Below are 24,209 nucleotides of genomic sequence, written 5' to 3'. Positions count from 1 at the left end.
CGCCGTCCGCTCTGCGTCCAGCAGGGGGCGGCACGGAGCGCGGGACACCGCCCCGCGTGGCGGCTGCCTGCCCCTTTAAGAGCCGCGGCGGGGGCCTGTCCGTCAGCGCGCTCCGCGCCCTCCCATTGGTCGCCGCGCCCCGCGGGGCCCGCCCCGATCTGTAACGGGGTTTACCAGCACTTTCTCAAGGGCGCTGCAGTGCGGCTCAACCACACTGCGGCGTCCGGCGCGCGCCGCCCTGCGCGCCTGCTGGCGCGGGGAGCGTCGTCCCATTGGCCAAAGGGCAAATCTATCAGGCCTCCTCCGCCGCCCATTGGCTCGTCCGCCTGTCAATCACTCTCACTGCCCAGCGGAGCTCTGCCGCGTGGTTGGCTGGCTGAGCTGCCCCTCAGCTCTCCGCCCGCCTTCTCACGGCTGTGGGCCAACTGGCATCCGAGCGAGGGCGGCCGCCGCTCTCTGACTGGCTGCGCCGCGCCCGCTGGGGTAGGCTGCGCGCCGGTTATATGTAGCCGGCGGCAGAGCACGCCGCTGCGTGAGGCGCTTTTCGTCCGCCGGGCCCTGTGGTGAAGCGGCGCCTCCGCTCCCGTCCCGCTCCGCCCGCAGGTGAGGGGGGGTGGGGGGCACGAGGAGACACCGGCGTGGCCGCGCTTTCCCGGGGGAGGCCGCGGGCCGCACGCACCGCCTCGGCTCCGAGGCGCCCCCGGCGCTCAGTAGGCCGCGGACCGTGCGGGACGGCGCTGCCGGCGCCTCCCCCCCTAATCCGCTCCTCCATCCAGCCCGGCGTGGGGCCCGCCCGGTCCCCGCGGCGCTTTGTAGTAGGCGCTCTCCCGCCTGGCCCGCGGCCACGCAGCCCCCGTGGGGGTCCGGAGCCTTCCCCGAGCTCCCGGTGCTGCGGCGGCCTCGGAGCTCCCGGCGGGAGCGGTGCGGGGCAGGGGGGGCGGCGGGGCATCGGCTGCTCGCGGGCCCGCATTGTGCGATGCGAGGTGTGCGGGGAGAGCTTTGTTCTCGGATTTTCAGATTCGGAGGCTTTTTCGTTCTCTGCCTTCGGGTTTTGTTTTGAGCAGGTGGGGTCGGGGAGGAGCCCACCCAAAGCTCGAGGTGTTCCCGCTCAATAGCGAGTTGTAGCTGTGGATTGAGGGGCAGCGCTGGGTGCTCGCACGGTCCGGACCCGAGTATCAGCTCGAGGTGGTTCCCTTGGTGTAACTTTATAGGTGAAGGAAGTTATAATTCGAGCAAGAGAGCATGGATCTTATCCTGGTTTACCGCATGACCTTGGCCGAATCCGAGATTAAGCTAAGATTTGAATGCGAAGTAGTGCTTGTAAGGAGACTTTCCAGCATCCTGTAAGGCCCCAGATGTACGTGCTGGAGAAACCCCAGAGAAAAGGTTTCGATACATCTTCCAGTACCTCCCAGTGTTGATCTGGATGATCTAACCTGTTCCTAATTTTCAGCGAGCTTACCTGGTGACCTTTTACGTTAAGACGTCTGTGTATATAATAAGTATTTTTTACCAAAAAAAGGATTTTTTTTTTTTTTTTTTGTTCTACCATTGGGGGAAAGCAGCATTTGCAGCAAGCCGCCATGTTTCCAGTGTGTGCTATTTTTGGCAAGCCCCTGCTCTCACAGCCAGGAGTGACAGCTTTAGGAAATCTGGACACTGCTATCAAGCTTTGGAAGCTGATGCTTCCAGACGCCATAAATCATACGGGGGGAGGGGGGGTTGGATTTTTTTTTTTAGCTAATGAGGCTTGTTAGATTGATGTCATAAAGGGAAGTGCAGAAGTTGACAGACAAAAACTGCATTTCCGACCTTTTCTGATATTCTTCCCTTGCACTACATTTTCGCTTTTCTTATTCTCTGTACAGAATAAGCCAAACCGTTTTGCTAGGTAGCTCTGTGATACTTCCATGGTGCTGATGGTAGCATCTTCTCATCCTCTGAACTGAACTCACATTTCCTGGGGTGTTTCAGTCACTGTATGTAATGTAAAGTTATGAGCCTAGATTAAAAAAAAAAAAAGCTTAGTGGATGGCATATATGTAGCTGATTTGAAGGTTGGCTGGAAGTACTCATGTGCTTTAAGTCTTACATCCTTATCTTTATGATGGAGATTTCACGTCCTTTTTGACAGCATCATGTGCTGCAGGGACTGGTTTGCCTGAAAGGCACTATTAAAACCTGCTAGAAAGTGTAATTGTACAAAGTCAGGGAAAAAAAAATATCAATGTTGGAACCTTTGCAAATGTATATCATAATTTTATAAATATAGTTATTTTTAAAAATCTTAATCTTGTATACATCAGAGGGTAAATAGTGGCCTCCAGTTCTTGACTGGTGTGAATTTGCCCTTTTTTTTGCTAGGTTGTGTTCTTCTAATTGTGGACTCCTCAAGTTGAAGGCAGGGAAGCATAATTAAAATTAAAGTAGAAAACCTGGTGGACGAGACTTAGTCTATGTGTGCCAAGCCCATCAGGATCTTCTGTTGGGAATCTTTGCATTTGCAGTCTAAGAAACAACAAAAGCATACAAAAGGATTTGTTTGTGCTGTGATGGCAGGAGCACTGCTCTGCTGCTCACTTTGCTGCTGGCTCAACAGCATCAGTAGAGTTCAACACAACTGATGGAGCTTGAACATCTGAATTTTAAACAGAATCTTCATGCACCCGATGAAACAGCAAACTCTTTGGTTCAGAGCTTTATTTTTCACCTTGTAAATTGTAAGGCAAACATACAGAGCAGCACTTTTTATGAAAGTGAAATAAAGCAAAGGTGACGTTGCTGTAAGTACATCCTGATATTTCTTGATATTCCTACTGTTCAAAACAGTACAACCTGATGAGAGAGCACCCATAAGGTTGACATAATGGCCTGTTTGAATTTGAAAACATTATTCTAGTTTTTAATATTAGCACCTGGGCCTTTTTGTCTGACTAAGTAAGGTGATGACCGAAGAATCAAAGAGGAAATCCAAGTAGAGCAGGACTTCAGCAGGGTGGTACTAGTTGCTGTGCTGGCTGTAGTCTGCTCTGCTTGGAACAGATCAAAAGCAAAAGTGATGGTTTGGTCTAGAAGACTGGGTGTGTGGTTTTTTTTTTTTTTTTTTTTTTTTTTTTTACAGGTGCCTATATAAAATCTGCAGAGCTAAAGTAGTTCTTTAACTTCCTGAGATACCTGCTAATAGACTTGATAACCTTAAGCTACCTCATTGAGTAATTAAAAAGAAAAACTTAAGTCTGATCCTCAGGTACTGTAAAAGAATGCTTCGCTTTGCAGGCAGTGAGTGTTATACTGGTTTGAGGTCCTACTTTTGCTATATTAAGTCTGGATCTCTTCCAGGAAGACATGGCTGGTGCAGTGCTGCTTTCAGAGCAGGAGCCTGGGTGCTGTCAGTTATGTAGGAGTGATCTGTGATGAACCTGATTCCTTGCTGAGGCAGACATGCAGCACTGCACTGGAAAATGCTGGTGGCCATCTTCCATTTTCATCTGCTTTGCCCTGTGCTGTTTCCTGGCTGCTGCTGGGCTGACTTTGTTTTGTTTTGTTTTTAATGTAACAGTGCCATGATGGGTCAGCCCTAAGGATACAGTTGATACATCGAGTTTAAGTGTCTTCCATGACTTAAGTGGGTAGAGGTGAAAGAGTTGATTCTCTTTACAGTTATCTGTTGCTTGGCATGCAGAAAATATTTTAAATCTTAATCCTGGTGATTCTATTCTAAGTGGCAGTGAGCTTGAATTTCACTGTAATGTTGATGTAGCTCTGGGTTCTGATCTGCCTCTTCTGACTGCTGATGAGTAACTTCTGCTTTTTTGCTTTAAGAAGCTGCACTGGAGCCAAATGGAAAATTTGCAGACCTAAGAGAAGATGACTGGACCTGCTGCCAACTTCATCGAGATGTTGGAGCAGCTCTTGGATGTCAAAACAAAACCTATTCTAATGGCAGAATCACAGGGTCTAAGTAGCTGCTTTATCATGAGGCAGTCTGGAGAGCAGTATAGGCAGAAAGCTGATTTATTTTTCATTAAAGAAAGAGTAAACAAACCATTCAGGCTAGCACTGTTCTACCACCCATTAGGATGAAATTTGTGTGTTTAAAATGTAGTTGTGCAGAAAAACATTGCTTCTAATTGCAGGGTAAATGAGGTTGAGGTAGGTTCAGTTAGAAAGGCAAGTCCTTCTCCATGTTTGAGAGCCTGTTTAGGATAATCTGATTTTAGGATTACTAAAAATGTAGGAATATTTCTGGGAATTCTCAAGGCTTTGAGTTTTCAGAGAACTCAGATTTTGAAGAGGAGTTCCTTTTGGACTTCTGTCAAAATACAAGGGCCCTGTGTTTTTCTGTAATGCTAAGTGGAACAGAGCTCTCTTTTTGTGAGGATATGAAATGTTGCTAGTTAAGCTCAGGACAGATCACCTTAGTTTAATGTTACAGCAGGTAACTGCTGAATTGAAGTGATGTTTGAGTGATATCAAGTAGGAACTTGGAAGCCAGGTGAAACAGCTTTAAAAAGGAAGGAAAAAAACCCCAAACCCACACCATCCATATTAAGCTCAGCACTCAGGGAGGGCATAAAGTGTTTTGAGAGATGAATTTAAAAAAAACCCCAAACATCTTGCTGAGAATTTCTTCTATCACTTAGTTTTAATAGCAAATTTTCAAGAGTCTTCTGGGTTAGATTTTTTTTTTTTCTTGTAAACAGGACCTAATTTGCTGTTTGTCTTTAGACTTGTATGCTCTTAGTTGGAGGAATAGTGTCTGGTATCTTTTTCCTTACCCACATGAATGTTCATCCCTTACTGTAGGGGCACAGATGCTGATCTCAACTACCCTAACTTACACTTCAGGGGATCTTTGTATTTTTAATCTACTTTTGAGCCTAATGCCCTGGAAATTACATTTCTCCAAAATGATCTCTTTTCTCTTGGATTCTGACTGAAAGCATTAGAAGTCTTCAGTTTGTCTCTTTTTTGCTTGGTAGAGCTGAAAAATACAAGAAGCGCTGAATTTTGTCTAAGAAATGGCAGACTTCATCATATCCATCAACTTGTGGATCACACTTTGGTTTGTTAGCAAAAACACAGGCAGACTTCTACACTGACAGCTCTTCAGCAATTGTTGGCTTGTTTATTTGTATTCTCCCAGTGTTTGAAGGGCTGTGCATTGCTGCTGAGTAAGGCTTCCCATCTGCCACTGGCAAGCAGACGGTTTTTTTAGTACGAGCATGGGCAGTGCCGAATGTAATTCTGAATTATTTTTTAATCTTGTGATGAAAACGTTTTTTCTTCTGCTTAAATTTTGTTTGATTGCTTGGATGCTTTGATTAGAAAATAGTTAAGCTTCTAAGTTAATTTTTCTTACCCATATGTTGATGTAATACCTGGCTTTTCTAGAGGGTCCCTTGTCAGTGTGTCTCAAAGCTTCAGAGGGGGCTCAGGTATTGCTCTGCCTTTAGGCTGCATCTAGATAATTAAGCACAGAGAAAGCTGTTTGCCTGGTGGTTTTGCTTGCTGTGTGATGATTTTTTAGGATCCAGTTCCCTGTAACACCTCAAGTATTTTATGAATGTAGGCATTGCCTGTCTTTCTAGGTTGTGTGGGTCATACAGTGGAGAGGAGTCACAAGCGAAAGGAGAAATAGCTGTGCTAGGTTTGGACAGTCCAGATCCATGTTTTATCAGGTGCTGGAAGATTAGGTTTGGAAGATTATTAAAGCCTCTTCTGTCTGTAAGATATGTCTGACAATTCACGCTGCTCTGAGGTGCCTGCTTCTGGAAGTTCCTAGTGAATACATTCATCTTACAGACTATCTGAATGTTTCCTGGAGATGCTAGTAAGAGTTGAATGCTGGTAACCTCACAACATGTCCCAATTTGATCCTCAGATATTTATTTATTGCATAAGTTACCCCATCACTGAGCTTCCACTGCCTGTGGGTTCCAAGCATCTTGCCTCCTGTGATATAGTGCTGCCTTCTTCCACGCTTCCACGCTGAATACTTTCCCTCTGAATCTGTCAAAGGCAGAAAAGGTGAACTGATTACAGGTAGGCAGCTGTAATGACTTGTGTCTAAAATACAGGCTTGTGCTGCTGTGACCCTGTCCCAGTGACATTGTCTGCCTCTGCATCCAGTGGGAAGCAAGTAATGGGACCTGTTTTTTAGAGCAGATTAGTGTTTTGGCACTTCATTTGCCTGCTTATTTGAGATGCATTTTCAGCTCTATAATTTAGGCTCGGGTCAACAACTGGATTGTTTTGGGTTTCTTTGTTCCCTTGGATAGCTAAGGCTGTATTAAAAGAAGTGTATCTCAGTGTATCTGTGATCTTTGTGTTTTAAATGCACATTTACTTAACATCACTCTTCCTACTTGAGAGCAAGTTGGTGTGATGATATAAATCCCCAGTTGAGATGGGCCCTGGAATTTGCCTAGGGGTGCAAGTTGAGCTTGTGTTCCATTGTTCACTCTAATGTTTTGTATCATGATTCACACAGGTACCAGCCTCTTTTTTTTTTTTTTTTTTCTTTTATTGCTTAGTCAGCCGCAGAGCAGATACTAGTCATGTAAAATGTATGGAGAGTTGGAATTAGTTGTATTTGGTTTGCTTTTGTAGTTAAGCTTTCAGTCTATATCATGTCTTCTTAAAGGCCTACTGGGCATTTTCTTAATGATTTTTTTTTTTTGCCCATGACAGCAGCAGTAACTGCTTCTAGAGGTGCTATTCCATCCAGCTAAATGGTTTGTGGCTTTGAGCATGCTCACCTGTTGCTAAGCAACTTGGAGAAATCCCAAATGACGCTTAATTATGCAATCCTATTAACTATTGACCAGACCTTTAATTTCCAGCAAAATTGGTGTTTACTACATTTGTAGTGCGTTGTGCTTGGATACAGACACCTCTTCTCCATGTGAGCTTCTCTGGCTGTTTCTTCAGTTTCCAAAAAGCCTTCTTAAGTTAAGGAATTCACTGATTGCAAAATGAGGGAGTGGAGTTGTGTGAAAAGTTTGACATTCTGAATGGCTGCTTTGGCACCCTGTAAACTCCACCAGTTTGTAGAGGTGGAAGGAGTGGAGTTCAGATGGTCACCTTACAGCACTTGAGTAGCCAAAGGAGAATAGGTGAACTGCTGTATATTATTTCAGTCAGGACTATAATGCATTGTAGGAACTCTGGATTTTTTGAGACGGCTCCTTGTATTGAAATGCAAGTCAAAAAATGTAATTAAAGATGGTAGAGAGCAAAGAAACAAGGCTAATGTTAAAAACACACCAGAGCCTGTTGAGATTATGATTCAGTTTTATCTTGTCTTCTTGTTAGTTCTGACTCTTTTCTTGACAGATGATATTTTAAATTGCCACACTTTGAGAAGTGAAATTTGGGATTTTCTGACTTGCATGTTTTAGTTCATTGGGTTTTGATCCTTTGGCTTGTTACATCAGGCCAAGGGGCTTTTGCCTGAGTCTTGGGACTGTTTGCCCTGAGAGCCCAAACATCCTGTGATGTGCTTAAGACACACTTCTGTTTTGTAGCAAGTTCAGTAGAAGCAACATTCAGGCTAAAGTCCTTGTCTGATTCAAAAATTTAAAAAAACCCGAAAAACAAACCAACAAAAAAACCCCCCAAACCAAATTGAGTTGGGACAGCAATGATTAGTTTGCTTTCACCATGTTGCAGTTTGGTAAGAAAATACAAACCAGTGCGAGCTGCTGAGTCCATTTTTCTGAATACTAATATACTAATAGGTTTTGTGGACCTAAATCTGAATTTGCTAATATGGAATTTACATAAATGGCTCTAATTTACATAACAGTATTTTAGAAATTCAGTGCCTGACATTGATTTTCTGCCAAGTGGGAGCATTGTGACAGATGGTGGAATTTTCCACCAGCCAGGTGATAACCACTGTAAAGGAGGTATTTGTCTTCCTCTAAGTCCTTGGCTTAAGGAAGGGGCTCAGTTATGCTGCAGAATTGTTATAGTGTACTTGTTATAATTTGACTTATCCAATTTGTTTTACATATGGGATAATATGAATGCATGATTATGAATGAATCTTAAATAATCACATTTTCAGTTTTTCCTGTCAATTTTCACCCTTTCATCATTATGTCAATTGACAGGAAAATGTGTGGATAAGCTTCTATCAGGAGTAATGTAGTGACAGTTCAAACATTTGGTGCTATTATGTGCTGTGCAATGAAAATGTAGTATGAAGTATTTGCAGTTTTTCTTGGATCAGGGAATCGTGGAGTAATAAAATTGCTCATGATGGTAGGGAGCAAATACTCTCTGAGGAGGTGCTTGGCTTCCACCATTCAGGTTGTGCTGGCTAGAGAACAAGAACAGATGGCAACTGGCAACGTAGCAGCAGGTGTGGCAGCAGTAAAAACAGATTGTTGTCCTCTGATTAGGTCATGTAAAGGTTTTTCCCATTTCTTTTGAGATCTGCTTGAGAACAACTGGGCACTCTGCAATTCTTCTTTTCATGTTAGGAGTTAGTTCTGATAGATTTTTCACCCTTAGCAGGAGGGAAGTTCTCTCATGTATTGTTTCAAGCATGTAAGGATGACAGACATAATCAAGCCACTTCACTTTCAATATTTCTTGAGACCAGCATGGAAGATGATGTGCCTGTGGGTTAATGCAGGTGAAGGCTTTCACTGAAGAACAGAAATCTGAAAGAGCTGTTGGTGAATCAGCTGTTGAGATTTGAGTGCTACAGGAACATTTTGCCATTATGTGAGAATGTCAAGCTTTGTACATTGGTGTTCTAGGAAGCACTTGAAAATAATTCTCAGAAGAGCCAGATTCATCATTTATCAGAACTGAATAGAAAACCTGCCTATTTACATCTGTAGGAATAAGCTTGAATTCCGGGGAAGCTGTATCTTCACAAAGAAATTAAGTGTACCTCGTCTCATTCTCCAAATGGTGATCTTGGTATATGGTAGGACTGGCTTCCTGCCTGTAAACTGACAGCACAGAAGCAAATTTTTTAACTCTTGTGGAGCAAATAAATCCTGCATTGTCAGTTAAGCTGACTGGGGCTAAAAAGTGCAAGTCATGTCTGTCTGCCATTTCTGCTCCCAGTGCTTTAGGGTTGGCCTGCTCCTTACAGAGCTTCCCAAGTACTCAAGAGGAAACAAGTGGGATGAGGAAGTCAGCAGTGGTAGCAACCACTTAGCCTTACTTTACCCTTACTTTACCTTTGCTGTGTTTTCTTACTGTATGATAATATTTTATGGGGATCTCATTTAACATGCACTAGAAGGCAAACGAGTTCATCTTCATCTCTTGGAGGTTTTGTCACTTCGGACTGTGCTGGGTTTTGAACATCTGTACCGATAATACATCACACTTAGAGTTCAAAGGCTTCTGCAAAACCACAGATAGTGGAACCCTCCTGAAGTGAAAGTGCTTTGCAGAATCAGGGTGTTTCCTGCAGGCCAGACCCAGCTGTGGACTATTACTTCCTTTCTGCATGGTTAGCTCTTGAAAATATCCTCAAATGTCTTGAAAGCTTTTGAATGTTTTGAAAAGCCTTTTTCAGTTCTAGGTCATATTTAGTCTTATATTTTCTGCACATTATCATGTAGGTAACATTTCCTTGTGTGGTGGTGATAAGACACATGTCCTGCTGAAAGAGAGGAAGTTCATGGGCACATCCTCTGGAGCCCACCTGATCTTTTTCCCTGTGTTTAAACCTATCAAAAAGTGTATTTTAAAATAGAATGGGAAGACTTCTCATTTATTTCTAGACTTACAAAGATAGTGAAATGTGACTGTATTAAAAGCAGAGAAAAACACATCAATGTATACAAAATTACAACTCTGCTGTTACATCTTCTGTCTTGAACCTTAGCTGTGTTCCTCCAGCAAAGCTGGCTGCAATGCATGCTGGCCTCTGCTGGGAGTTTGTGTGTGATCACATCCTCAGATCTATTACCTGGATGTTCCAGCAGTGTGGCTACACGTTGTTCTGTCTTTTGAGTGCAGTGTGTTGTGTGTTTGATTGTTGTTTGAGATGTATGGCATTTACCAGGATCATTTGGACTTAGCTTCATCCAAAATAACGGCTTCTGTGTCACCTTTTTGTGTGTGCTCATCTCTTTGAGGATTAAAGCTTCTGTTTTGCATTCCTGGTCCATCCAGCAGTGTGGTTGTAACTTTCTTTGCAGCCCTGTGTATGTTGTGTGTTTGAAATTGTCACTGCAGTAACACCAACCTGGTCGCCTTTGTATTCTGAAGCTCTGCTCTGTCATCAATTCTTGGTGTCTAAAGGACAACTTCTCTGAAATTCATTAAATATAGTGAGTATCAAATGTTTAAGATCCTTGGATGAACTGGAACAGGGCTTAGTACAAGCAGGTGGGAGAGGCAGTCTTTCTTTCCCTTTTGCTATGTTTAAGGGATAAGTTGTGGGCAACTCAGTTTTCCCAGGATATGGGATGCTCTTGGATATAGTGCCAAGAGAAAGCTTGTCCTGAGGCATGCCTGGCTTGGCATGAGCATTGCAGGCTCTATCTGGATTAGTCTATGCTAAAAACTACTTAATTTGACTTCATTTTTTTCCCCCTATTCCATGTTCTGGCTGCAATCCAGTATGGGTTTTTCCCCAGTTGTTGATGCCACCACTTCTTGGAGCTATTTATAATTATCAGTATTAAATAAAAGCAGATAAGTAATTGCTGATTCCCGAATTGCTTTTTAGAGGGCTCAGCTGAATACTGTTGGTTTTGACTTGCACATCACACCTGGAGGATGTGCATGTGGAATTTGAATACTATGTGTTTGGGAAAGGGCTGTGTGGTGAAGGAGATTGGGAGTCAGTAGTGGGGAGAAAGTGATTTCAGCAGCAAAACTGTTTGCTAAGCCCCCATTCTGCTGCTCACTGGTACAGCTGAGTATGAAGCAGAAAATCTACTGTTGTTTCTGTATTCAGTACCAAGATCATGCCCTGGTGTTGGTATTTATCCCTGTGAGTTTAAAACTATTTTGAATGAGTTTGAACAGTCTTTATGAGTATTTGTTTGCAAGGAAATGTGGGAATGTGCTTTGAATTTGGCTGGCCTGTCCTGAAGATACATGTATTGTGTAACTTACCTGCAAAGACTTTATTTTTGTAACTTGCAGATCTGTAGAATGTAGGCAGAAGGTACCCAGATTGTCCCTGGGCATGGCTGGTGCTGTTCACTTGAGTGGTGGTCTGAATTTAAGTGAGAAGTGACTTGCTGAGAGTCGAAGCAGGGCAAGAGCAGCATGTATTTGTTTGTAGCATAATAATTTTTTTATAATGCAATATTCCTCCAGAGAGCTTGACACTCAGAGCAAGTAGTGCTGTGCTGCTGATAAAAATAGATTGGACTTATTCTGACCTTTGAAAAATGCCCCTAATACAGTAGCACAGGCTTTGCCTGAGAACATCTGACTTTTAATTCTGATTGTGAAGTCAAGTGAGGTAAGTAGAATTTGGATCGACTGTAAATGTCTTAGCCACTTAGCAAATCCTCTTGAAGAACCATACTTGCTGCCACCTGCTTTTTACTGAGGATATGTGTGATGACTAACTACTGGCATGTTATGAGGTGACCTTCCTTGGCCTTGAAGCCTCTCCCACCTCTGGTTTGGTACCCAGGAATCCTCTCCCTGGCACCAAATCACTGATGACTCTGAAAACACAGTGCTTAAACTGCTTACAGGGGTAAAACAGTTCTGGTGCGTGCTTTCCGCTGTGATTAGGTGGCTTATGGAATCAGGATGTGAACAGCCATTTGAAATGCTTGTGCTTTATGGAGCTTTTGTTTTTTTCCATAGTTTTCAGTTGACCAAAGAAATGGTGATGGAGAAGCCAAGTCCCCTGCTGGTCGGGCGGGAATTCGTGAGGCAGTACTATACCCTGCTGAACCAAGCACCTGACTACTTGCACAGGTAAAGCTCTGCTTCAGTCTGAGCTGGTTTTCTGTGTGAATTCCCTAACTTGTGTGTTAAAATTGGTGAATGATCTTATTACTTAGCTTGCTGAATTTGGACACTTAGGAACCTGATTTATTCAAGATGCTGAGTGTCATTTACTTCTGGTTTTGATCAGCTGGGTTAAAAGATGGATGTAATAAAGATTACAAGAATTCTTTAAATATCTGAGTTCTGGTTGTAACTGAAATGCTGCTTTCCACTTCTGGTTGTAATCAATATAAATTGAAGTTGGAGAAATACTACTTAGTTAAGCATTTCTTTTGGCTTGATAAAATGTTCCCTGACTAGGAGGAAACATTGAATAAGTTGTGTGCTTGTGTACTGGTGTCTCTTGGGAGTCACACCAGCTCTTTCTTAAAGGAAAGTCAGGGAAATTATAGATATGCAGCAAACTACAATCTGTTATCTAAACAAATGGGTCCTCTATGGTTTGATGGGTACCCTTTCTGAAACTAGTCTTGTTTATGAAGATACACTTTTGTTTTGCTGTGTTTTGAGTAGCCAGATAAACAGTTTCTGAAACCTTCCCCCTTCCAGTCTTAGGAACACTTATTCAAGTGTTTCTCCACTTTGGTGGACAGCTGACCTCATCCATTTGGGTCAGAGGCCAGTTGACTCTGTGCCATGGAATCCATTCCAGTCTTTTATCTGCTGGCAGAGTGCAGTACCATACTGTGGTGCTTAGGGCATTTTAGCTGGTAGTCTCAGTTACAAGAAGGAAGATTTACCTGCAATACTACTTTCGCTGTAGAAGAGCAAAACAAGTCCTGTTGCTCCTTGCTCAAGCTTGAAATCAGAATTTGAGGGGGAACCTTCAGCATCCCAGATGTTCAGGATGTCGCTTTGGGAACCTTGTGCAGAAAGGGGATAATGGGATTGGATCATGAGCTCCCATGAGACTTTGGTTTTGGCTGTTAGTGCCTGGGTCTCTGACACACCTGAATGCTGCACCTTATGTGAGAAAACTTTGTGTTTTCCCCCCACCCCCAGATTGGTGACAGGATTATTAGATTTTGTGGCTTTATTCTAGTGATTCAGACAGGAAACTTACTTGAAAGTGTATTATTTATACTGTACTTCAAATGTAGAGGCTCAGTGTTCTTACACAACAAAGCTTGGCATTAAAATATTTCTTTCCAACAGGTTTTATGGAAAGAACTCTTCCTATGTTCACGGTGGCTTGGATTCCAATGGAAAACCAGCTGACGCAGTCTATGGGCAATCCGTAAGAACTTTAAAAAAGAAAGCTGTTCTTTCCTTCTATTTTGTCACCTTTGTGGTTGAGAAGAGAAATGTATCCAGCTGTGATTCACAGTGCTTTCACCCTCTTCAAGTGCTTTCTGTAAAAAAGAAAAAAAAAAGTGGAGGAAAATACCCTCTCATCTGTAGACAGCAATAGTTAGGCAAAATGTGCTTCCTTTATAGAAAGCTCATAATGTAAAATTGGTTGCAAAGCAAACCTAACAAGCATCCTGCCAAGCTTTCTCTCCAAAGTTAGGGAATGTATCTTAAACCAGTCTTTTATGGTTTTGCTTTTGCTTTCTCTGAAAGCTGCTAACTTGGCAGAAATGGCTTCTGCGGTGTAACCCATGTGTACCGTCCTTTCCTAGGATATCCACAAGAAGGTGCTGTCACTAAACTTCAAGGATTGCCACACAAAGATCCGTCATGTGGATGCCCACGCCACCCTCAATGACGGCGTGGTGGTGCAGGTGATGGGGGAGCTCTCCAATAACATGCAGCCTGTGCGCAGGTTCATGCAGACCTTCGTGCTCGCACCTGAGGTGGGTGAGCTGGGCTGGCAGGGGGTTCTGACAGCGTTGGTGAGCTCTGTCTGCTTCACTGTTGCAGTCTGAAGGGTTAGTCTGGGAAGGTAACTTGCCACAAAATTCAGCAGTAATGTTCTGAAAATTCCTTTGGGAATTACACTCCTCCTGTATGATTGTACATTGACCTTGGATATTGAAATCAGTTATAAATGTCCTGACTTTGGACTCCTAGGGGTAGTGCAACACATTGTTTTCTTAAGCATATTAAAATTTGATTTGCTATCCTAGCAACTGGCCTTTTTACTGAAAAAGAAATAGTAGAGAGAAATGCTTCCTGTCACTTGAAAACATGGGTTCCAAATCTTCTTGTTCATGAGGTGCTGATGCAGCATTTGAAGTGGCATTTTTAAATAGACAACTTTTTTTTAACAAAGTCGTTCACAGATTAAAAGTGATAGTGAAAAAGGAGTGTAGCAAGATCACTCTATTTTCCAATATGACTTGGAGATAAGAATTGATACTTTAGACAGCAGGAAGTTGTCACTCACTTCTTCAGTGTTGTGAGCTATTGGAATTGAATGCACTTCAACAGTTTTTTTTCCTTTGTTCCAGGCATACTTGTTAGGAGTGACGTCTTTTTTTCTTTATTGTTTTCTTGCCCCAAATAACATTATTTTCTTAAAATAGGCAAATTTGGATTAATCTTGTGGGAAGGTTGATACGCTCAAACCTTTGTTTTCACATTATTTCCGTTTTTACATTACTGGATTGATGTAATTGAGTCAATTCCTCCCTTTGATTTGCTTTTAGGGCTCTGTTGCAAACAAGTTCTATGTCCACAACGATATCTTCCGCTACCAGGATGAGGTTTTTGGGGACTCTGACACTGAGCCTCCAGAGGGTAAGTAGCAGAAATCTTTGTGTGGTTCTGTTGGTGTTTGGTTCTAGATTTTATCAACAGTCTATTCCCAGACTAAAGAAAATCTTCTTGCTGGAGAAGACAGATCAGTGTTAAATTTCATATGCTTGTAGGTTTTTTCCTTGCCTGTAGTTTCTTTTCAATCCAGCAAGGAGTTGTGACATGCAGATGATTATTTTTCTGGCATATTCTGTTTCTATTACAAGAACTCTTTAAGACTTATTTTGGCAGTTGCAGTCAGATTTGTAGGTTATAAATCTGGTTCTCTGAAGTATTTGGAACGTGGGTTTTTTTAACCTTGGTCAAAACTGAGTAACCAAAGTGATAGTGGAAATACAAGGAAATGTCTGTTCCATGTCACATCCTGAAAATGTTTTCTGTGTGCTTTGCTAGAAACTTCAACTGTATATTGTGGTAGGTGCCTTGTGTTTGAGCCTCACATTAAAGACGTGTGTTGTATTATGTCTTCTTTTCTAACCTTATTTAGAATCAGAGGAGGAAGGGGAGGAACCTGAGGAAAGACAGCAGACACCTGAGGCTGTTCCTGATGATAGTGGTGCTTATTATGAGCAGGCTGTCAGGTAATAATATATTTATAGATGAAGTCAGGTGTTGTGTGAGACAGGCTGCTTGTAGAACAGGTCACGTGAATTTATTGCTATTAATAGTTTTCCTCTGACAGTCAAAAGATTCCTTTTTATTGATCAGCTGAAATCAAAATGCTGTTAGGCTGAACACGGAGACTCTATTTTTTTTTTTTTTTTTTTTGCTGCTTTATAGTGTAGCAATGCAAAATTTGCATGCCTGTGCAATGTGGCCTTACTTGGCCTTGTTCTTTCAGATGTCATGTGCCTGACTTCTGTATTGGATAAGTAGTGCTGCTTATCACCAGTAATGGAATAAATACAGTACCACCTCTTTTTCCTGCTCATTGTGCTGCTGTATTATAGCAATGACATTGAGGAACACCTGGAAGAAACAGCTGCAGAGGCAGAGCCTGAGCCAGAGGCAGAACCTGAACAGGAACCTGAACCAGAGGTGCAGGAAGAAAAGTCTGAGCCAGTATTAGAGGAATCTGCTCCAGAGGAGACTGTGGAAAAGAGTCCTTCTCCAGCTCCTGCTGATCCAGCTCCTGCTGTGCAAGAGGATTCCAGGGTAATGACAATGGATCTGTTTTCTCTCTGATGTGGTTTCATCAGTAGGGCTCCACTGTCTGTTTACAGAGCTTTATTTTTACCTGTGGATTTTTGTCACTTCTCAGTGTTAAGGAAGGTACAAGTGGACAGATCGATATTCAGGAATCCAATACTTTGGTTAACCTTGATGTGATACTTGGTGTTGGGCCACTGCTCTGTCCTGTTTCAACTGTGGAATTCAGAAAGAGAGTAAAGTGTGACTCCATTGTCAAAAATTTGAAGGAAATTGTGGGGAAACTGCTGTTGTCTGGCTCCTGATTTTCATGTATAAGTTAAAATGTGTTCCTGTTATCCTGTGTCTGTTAGCTGTACTATCAGTAATATATTTCAGAAGGAGATGTAGTTATGTTACTATCTTTCTCTCTCTATTTTTTTTTTTTTTTTTAAGACATTTTCCTGGGCATCAGTAACCAGCAAGAATCTTCCTCCCAGTGGGGCTGTCCCAGTATCAGGAATACCACCTCATGTTGTGAAAGTACCTGTCTCGCAGGTAGGAATCCAGCATGTGTAGAAGTTTAAGTGCTGAACTGGCTGACAGTAAACTGAGGTGGGAAAAAATAGAGTGAAATCTACTTGCTTATGATTTGACTTGCCAGGCCCTAAAGACTTTGGAATTCTGTGATTCCTGATAGACTTTATCAGGGTGTTATTTGTAGGTTTTTAGGTTGAGAATTGTTTCTCATGGAGGAAAACAGGGAATGTTCATGTGAATGCTGCTTGCTTTTAGCATATAAGCCAACATGAGCTAACATGCATTTTAATCACAGGTGGAAAAAACTGTTACCTTTTCCTGTATTTTTTTTTATCACTAACTTAACAGTGAGCTCTTAAAAGCTGAACCTGCTGGTATGTCTGTCTGACCCTCAGTTGTTCACTCCTTTTTGAATTGATACAGCCCCGCCCCGAGGCAAAGCCTGAATCTCAGACCCCGCCTCAGAGACCTCAGAGGGATCAGCGAGTGAGGGAGCAGCGAACGAGCATCCCACCACAGCGGGGTCCTAGGCCAAGTAAGAGAGGCTGCGAAGAAGCAGCTGGTTTTTGTTGCTTAAGGCTTTTGGGAAAGCAATGTGATAACTAAAGCTTTTAAAATCTCATTTTTGTCAGTAAACGATTTTTACTCAAGTAAAAACTGAAGCTTGGCCTCAGCCTGGTGATAAAAAGCAAATAGTTACAAACTTGCTAATGTGGAATGCTTTCCTTTTGTTACATATGAATGGATAGATAGTGTGAATTGATTCTTGCTAATGGTGGTAATTCTGACCATGGCTTGTTTCTGTTTGTTGTGAGGACTGACTTTTCTAAAATCAGTTTTGCTTTTCTGTTCAAGTTCGAGAGGGTGAACAAGGCGATGTGGAAACCAGGCGGATTGTGAGATACCCAGACAGCCATCAGCTGTTTGTTGGGAACCTTCCCCATGATGTGGATAAATCCGAACTTAAAGACTTTTTCCAAAGTAAGTTGGTTGCTTTGCTGTCCTCTGAGGGGTTGGGGGTTGCAGCCATGGGCGTGGTCAACAGAGCATTCTAATGTATGACCCAAGAACTTGGCTTTTCTCTTGCAGGCTATGGCAATGTTGTTGAACTTCGCATCAACAGTGGTGGAAAGCTCCCCAATTTTGGGTTTGTGGTGTTTGATGATCCTGAGCCAGTTCAGAAGATCCTTAGCAACAGGGTAAATAAATTTCTAGTCAGTGGTTTTTGGTCTGTTGACAACAGTGTTTTTCAGCCTAACAGGAAGAGATTGTACTTGGTCCCTTTAGTCTTTCTTGAGCATATTAAAGCAGATGTGATGCCTTTCCATCCTATTACCAAGATTTGTGCAGTCTTTTGTCATTGAAGTAGCTTGTAGCAGCTCATTACAGAGCTTTATTTTTTTAGTGTGAGGTTGCTGAACACAGGAAGTATATAAATAGCTTTCAGGAGGACAAGGTAGAGAGAGTCTGATTCTATGGACAAATAGAATCTTGTTTGTCAGAGGCTGAAAGGAAGAAGCCGTATTGGTGTGCACGCTGAAAAGAATTTTGCTAACAAAGGCAGGAGGTACCTGCTCAGCCTGTCAGCAGTGATTGCTAATGCAGAATGTGTGCCCATGCCTACCTGCTGTGGTAGGCAGGGACTCTGGATGCACCTTCACAGCCATGCAGTGAGCTTGCTTACAGCCCAGCTCTTTTCTAAAAGGTTAACCAGAATGTTCAGTGTTAAGCCTGAGGTGGCTTTTCAAGGGTCGCTCCTTCACATCTTTTTCTCCAGTAAAGCCCCAAGACTGGATGCATGGTTTGACTATTGCCATTGTTTAGTAAGTGATCCTGAAACATTTCAGTCTTTCATGGAGAGGAGGATATGAGACAAAGTTGCAGGAATCTGCTTGACCTTGAAGAGCTCTTGGTGACCCGTTAATGAAAGTACCTTCTCTACTTCTGTTGCAGCCCATCATGTTCAGGGGAGAGGTGCGCCTGAATGTGGAGGAGAAGAAAACACGAGCTGCCAGGGAGGGTGACCGCAGAGATAACAGACCCCGTGGACCTGGAGGCACTCGTGGGGGGCTGGGAGGTGGGATTCGAGGGCCTCCACGTGGAGGAATGTCCCAGAAGCCAGGATTTGGAGCTGGAAGGGGGATCGGGCAACGCCAGTGAATTCATCGCGGATGTTGACATGGTGGCGCAAACCCTTTTTCCTGCAGATTTGTGAATTTCAGCCTTGGGTATCTTGGAATGTGGCCCTAGCCTGTTATAGACTGCTACGTTTGATACTATTTTGGCCCCTTTTGTTTGTGTTATGGTTCTGTGATTTATTTTTTTCTAGTCCTTGTCCCAGATTCCAGCTTTGTGGAACAACGTTTTAGGAAAAGTGGATTTTAAAAAGACAAGAACTGAATTTTCCTGTTCACCTCAAACTTACGGACTGATTTTTGTTTTTTTGGTACCAGTGGTTTTTCCTAAAGGAATGTCTCTTTCTTTTTTCTTTTTTTTTTTTTTTTTTTAATTTCCTCCCCTCTTTCTAATGAATTTGGGTGCAGTCAGCGGAATAATATTTCACGTGCATGCGTTCAAGAGCCTGTAGGAAAACATAGTTCTTGGCAAGTATTTCAAGGGCAGAAAAGCAAAACTCTTGATGTTTCTTTGAGGGTCATACGAACATCCTCCAGTCTGGAGACATTGCCACTTGAAAAATTGACTTTCACCTTTTTCTCTGTGGCGCTGTAAAAGTGGAATAATGGGTATCCGTAGAATCTTTTTCTTTTGATACATGATCACAGCAAGGAATTCAAGCTACTGTTTTACCACTTTGAAATTTTGGATTGTGGGATAGGTTTTAAATGTCTAGAACTTGACTCTTCAAACACTTTTCCTGAACTTACGAAATTTTTTATTGAAATAGGGAGTTTTTTTCATGTTTAGTTTGTATTTGTATAAAAAAAAGCAAAATTGTTGTGCCTTCTATTTATCTCTCATTCCAGTTTTGGCAAATTGTTTAAAAAAAATAAAAATAAAAAAGGTCTAGATTTGCTTTATCAAGTCAAGAGTTTGTTGGAGTTTTTCCCAGGGGAAAAAAGCTCTCCAGTCACTAGGTTTACGAGGTAGAGGTGGTTGTAGCTAAAGCTTGTAATACCTTCTGTGCATCACTTTGGCTGCATTTAAATTATTGAAAAGAAATACTTTTTGGATGCAAAAGTTAATAACTGGAACTTGAAGCTGGGCGGGTCTTGTTGTAACTATTGCAAAAATACAAGGAAAGCAGAAATACCTGTGTCACATCCTTTACAGTTCCAACTGCTGTAAGTAGTTATTTTTGCAGTACTTCATTCCTTGCTTCAGGCCTGAAGTGGATAAGAAGGAGTTTTTGACAGAAGTATGGAAGGTGCTTGTGTGTCCTGGTGTTAAGATGTTGAATGCTCTCCACTGCCTCTGAAAGAAGATGAAACTGAAAACAAAATACAAAACTGGGTAATTTCAATCCAAGAGATCCTGTAAGATGGTGCTGCACAAAGCAGTATTTCTGTGATGCCTGGTGTTAAGCATCTAGATGAAAATGGTGGATTTGTGTCTATGCCAGACCTTTAGATCTCTTGGTAGCACAACAGAGCTGCGTAGGAAGCTCGCTAATCTGTGTCAGGTGTTGCTGTTTCCATGTTTCTTGGTTTATTACTGTAATGACTGTGCATATGCAGGGTGTCATCTCTTGCCCTGTGCTTGCTGTAAGCTCTGGAGCAGAGCTGCCCTCAGTATTACCTGTCCTCAAGTCATGTTTTGCCTTTTACTTGCCAGACTTACTGGTTGAACCTGGTTGTACTAAATGTTGTTAGAGTGTTGGTTTCTGTTTTATTTTTCTGTTCACATTTGTTACACTGTTTGTCCCTTCCCTCCTTACAACTGTGTCTCAGATTGGCCTGCTTACCATCTGTACCTGGAGATTTGATACCTTAGTGAACTGGGGGAAAGTGAGCTGTGGTGTGCTCTCACAGCCAGCATTTGGGGAAATTCTGCTGCTTCCTCTTGTGGTGGTAACTGGTATTTTTTTAAAAAACAAAAGCTGTCTGCATTTTTCCTATCAGGAATGCCTGTGAGGTGAAAGTATGCAATGGAGATCTTTCACTGAACCCTGTCCTTGTTGTTTGTGATATGTTTTTTCCCCTTTGTGGGGTTTCTACTGTTCTTGACATTAAATCCGAAGACTGCAGTAACAGGTTGCACTTCAGACTTATCAAAGTGCTTTTAATAGAAGCTTTTATAACTTTTAACCAAATCTGCAAAAGCATCTGTAAGCTTGAACCCCCATTTCCATAGTGGGAGCTGGACAGTTCTGACTCATTGCTGTCTGATGTGAAAGAAGAGTGTCAGTAATGAATTTAAAAGGGTGAAGTGTATGCTTGTTCTCATATGAATCATATTCAATATGTTGACCCAGAAAGTGATGTTCTTGTCCCAAGATGACAGGCAAAATAAAATATTTACATAAAATTCTGTTGGAATGTCTTGTAAAGAAACACTTTTCAAAAGCAAGTTATGTTGTAGACTGAATTTTGGTATTTGCATTTTGGTGGCTCTGTGACTCTCTAATAACAAAGTCCTCTGAAAAGACCTGCTGTAAACTGTTGCACATCGGTTTTGGTGTTAAGGCTGGCTGGTGGCCTCCAGCCCTTCTGGTTCCTGCCTTGCTGTACTGTTATAACCTCAGTATCTCTTGTCAAAGGCCTCCAGTGCTTTGCATACATTCTTGAAGGTGACTGGAGCAACCACGATTTGATTTGCCTCAGCTGACTGCAGTGGGCTACAATAGCTCCAAGAAAGCTGATGTGTAATAACCAAGGTAGTCCAGCTCGTTCTAGCAACCAAATGCTACAGTCTTAAATGAATCAGGCTCTGTGTGTCTCCTTTCTAGTGCCTCCACCTCAATCAAGACAAGGAGGTGTGTGGTACTGAAGTGCCCTTGGTGTCCCAGTGCTGTGCAGGGAGTTGGGAAGTGAAGAAAAGCTGTCTAGAGCCATCAGGTTTTTGTACCCACAGCAGCCACATGGACAGTGTTGGAATAACCTTTGTGTTCATGATACCTTGTTGATCTGCCCTTCTGAGAGTACAGAGAGTGTTTCATATGTGACTGGTGTGACCTGGCCTCTTCTGGCTGATCTTAATAGTGTAAGACAAGTAGAAATAAGAGCATTTCAGTTGTAGTGGTTGATAGCACCCAAACCAGAACTGGAAGCCAAGCTCTGCCTCTGCTGCCTTTTCTTCCTTCAAGGGCACTGCACAATTAGAAAGGTTTAGTTACCTCTTGAGCAGGGAGAAACATCTTCTGGAGTACTGGAAAGTACCAGCAGACTTGTGTGGGGCTGTTTTGTAAAGCCAAACTGAGATCTTTGTGTGTTTGGGAATGCAGGTATTGGTTGTGCATTTAAGGATTCAGACTGGGATCACTTCCTAGCTCTGCAGGGCCCTCTGGTAGTGGTGTTTGGTTTTTTGTTTCGTTTTTGTTTGTTTGGTTGATTTTTGGTGGTGTTTTTTTTTGTTTGTTTGTTTGTTGGTTTTTTTTTCCCTTCTCTTATTTTTCTTTAAATTTGCTCAGACTGAAGCTCTGGTGTTCCTGGGTGTCTGCTCTCCACATACAGGTGAGTGTGGAAATGGTGAGCTTGTTGCTGGAAGCAGAGCTTGGTGCAGAGGATTTACCCCTGGGAGCAAGAAACAGCCTGTGTGGTAACTGAGCTCTGACTTGAGTGTGAGAAACTCCCCTCTGGTGCCACACAGCAGAGATGTCCTTGAGACCTGGGAGTTCACTTTCCATAGTGAAAAGGATGGTTCTGGGTGCAGGTATGAAGATTTGCAGTTGATCTCTGCAGCTGCTTATTCTGCACATCGTGGAAGGGCATATTTTTGAACAAATTCTGTTTCTTAATTGCGTCTGCTCCCTTACAAGGATTTTCTTGGGGATAGGAGTACACACTATGTGAAGTTTGAAGCTGTGTGTGCTGTGGGAGGAAGGAGTTGCCTCATTGATGATTTAATTTCCCAGCGGTAAGATCCTTATCCTTATATGGAGGAATGGGGCAAGGTGGTCCGTTAATAGCTTTTTTGGTTATGAGACATGAAACTGAGTACAATTCTTTCAAACTCCATCATTCCTTAAAGACAGTTTTCAGAGTAATGGCATGTTCTCAGAATAGATTTGAAGGGCAGGATGCTGCCCTTCTATTTTCTGTCACAAAATGCCACTTGCCCAAGCCAAGAGGGATCTGCTGTTCCACTGGTGATATTTCACACTTGACAAAGCACCTGACAGTGAAAGGAAAAATACTTTATCATGACCATCTTTGAGATTCAGTGTGAGAGGCAGCCCTGCATTCTGAAATGTCATTTTGGGTGTTTGCACCAAGGCCACTCCATCTACCAAAGAATTTTAAAGCTATGTATAAATAATGTCCTAGCTTGAAAAATAGTACAAGAAATACATTTCTGTGTTTCCAGCTGCTGCATGGAACCTCTAGCACTAAAAATCCATGGAGAGAAATTTCAGAAAAATCTTCAATTTTTTTTTTATTGGAATCAGCATGAATGTATGTTTCAATAAATATATTTTATATACATTTAACAGCAGAAACTTTACATTCCATCTTCAAACTGCTGAAATAGAACTTCTGTTTTAAAACTTTTTTTACAAGCCAGAAAAATAATCTGCCACTGTGGCTGTGTGGTCATGCAAATTGTCTTAAGTTACAGGTTTATTTCTTCATGATGTAAAAATACTGATTTGAAGGAAGCAATTGCTTTGCAGTCTGACCAATGTAGCAAAATACCCTTAAATGGAGCGTAAGGCCATACCAATTTTGTGTATGTATAGATTTATACATATATATATATATATAGTAAACAACTCATACAGAAAATACAGGGACATCCCTTTTAAGGTTGGGTAGGGAGAAGACATGTAAGTACTTCATGATTAAACTAATTTATTCCTTTTGAAGAACTTTACATCATAGGTTTTAAACACAACTGCACTTTACATTTTGTATTTTTCTAGTCCCTCCTTTGTTTTCGAAGGGAGAGTACCATGAAAATTAAAAAGCACTGACTTCTCCATTCTTTTTTCAACTTGTGTAAATGAACCAGTAGAGGTACTCAGAGAGCACTTGCATTGCCCACTTCTTTCCTCCTCCTTACATTAACTCCAGGGCTTCTTACTCTGAATACTTTTCTCATTATCTCCTGTGAGATGTGGATATGTCAGCACCCACCTTGCAAGGAAGAAAATGAAACCAGCTGCATTTGCAGCAACCCTTCACTGTCTGTTTTAAAGATGCTTATGTGAAGTTAAAGGGCAATAAGTTTTGTCCTATTAAGAACAGCCTCTCCTTTTTTCCTATGCTGAAAAGTTGATCAAACTGGGCCAGTTTAATGTCACTGTCTCTTGAGATCTTGCTAAAATTGAAGAAGGAAAACACTCACCTTGTTGCCATCCTTTCCTGACGATGAACAAGCTTGGGAAAATTTATTATTTTTTTTTAGCAAGCACCTGAAAACCCACAATCAACAGCTCAAATGTGGATTTAGTACTTACAAAAGACCACTGATAAAGGGGCTGTGGTGGATGTGTGTGGCAGGAGGCTCTGTCCTACAGCCGAGGTTTGGCTCTGTGTTGGCAGACCCCACATTCTTACCCTGAATGGAGGGTGATGGGCATTGCCCTCCTGGGGGACAGGGAGTGCTGGTAGAGGGCTGGGACACCCCGTAACATCTCCCACTGCGGCTGCTGAACCAGCCCAGCCCTTGGCTGCCCCTGCTATAAACAGCATCAAGGCGCTGTTGTGTTTGGAAACAAATGAGCTTTAGTAAGCCAAGCTTTGGAAACAAAGATTTTCTTC

The 24,209-nt window shown here is 42.3% G+C and overlaps 1 protein-coding gene across 2 annotated transcripts; it reads left to right on the top strand.

Annotated features, from left to right (window-relative positions):
• The first annotated feature begins 494 nt into the window (after window positions 1-494).
• Window positions 495-20,814, top strand: G3BP1 (G3BP stress granule assembly factor 1). Of its 2 annotated transcripts, none has more exons than XM_032124811.1 (12): window positions 495-603; window positions 11,815-11,928; window positions 13,117-13,198; window positions 13,584-13,757; window positions 14,553-14,643; window positions 15,149-15,242; window positions 15,612-15,816; window positions 16,246-16,347; window positions 16,753-16,864; window positions 17,185-17,310; window positions 17,419-17,528; window positions 18,283-20,814. In XM_032124811.1, the coding sequence occupies exons 2-12, from the start codon at window positions 11,834-11,836 to the stop codon at window positions 18,487-18,489; spliced, it is 1,398 nt and encodes a 465-aa protein (XP_031980702.1). In that variant the 5' UTR covers window positions 495-603; window positions 11,815-11,833; the 3' UTR covers window positions 18,490-20,814. The 2 variants fall into 2 exon arrangements, with proteins under 2 accessions (XP_031980702.1, XP_031980700.1); XM_032124809.1 differs by having other exon boundaries at window positions 17,398-17,528.
• Window positions 20,815-24,209: the final 3,395 nt, after the last annotated feature.

The sequence above is a fragment of the Corvus moneduloides genome, chromosome 15 (assembly GCF_009650955.1).
Source record: "Corvus moneduloides isolate bCorMon1 chromosome 15, bCorMon1.pri, whole genome shotgun sequence".
Taxonomy (NCBI): domain Eukaryota; kingdom Metazoa; phylum Chordata; class Aves; order Passeriformes; family Corvidae; genus Corvus; species Corvus moneduloides.
This window is presented reverse-complemented; position numbering and strand designations above follow the sequence as displayed.

Excerpts from the sequence above, each read along its gene's own strand:
- G3BP1 (XM_032124809.1), top strand. The coding sequence starts at position 11,834 with ATGGTGATGGAGAAGCCAAGTCCCCTGCTGGTCGGGCGGGAATTCGTG. Across the intron at positions 11,929-13,116 it reads GCACCTGACTACTTGCACAG|GTTTTATGGAAAGAACTCTT; the intron begins GTAAAGCTCTGC and ends TCTTTCCAACAG. Across the intron at positions 17,529-18,282 it reads AGAAGATCCTTAGCAACAGG|CCCATCATGTTCAGGGGAGA; the intron begins GTAAATAAATTT and ends CTTCTGTTGCAG.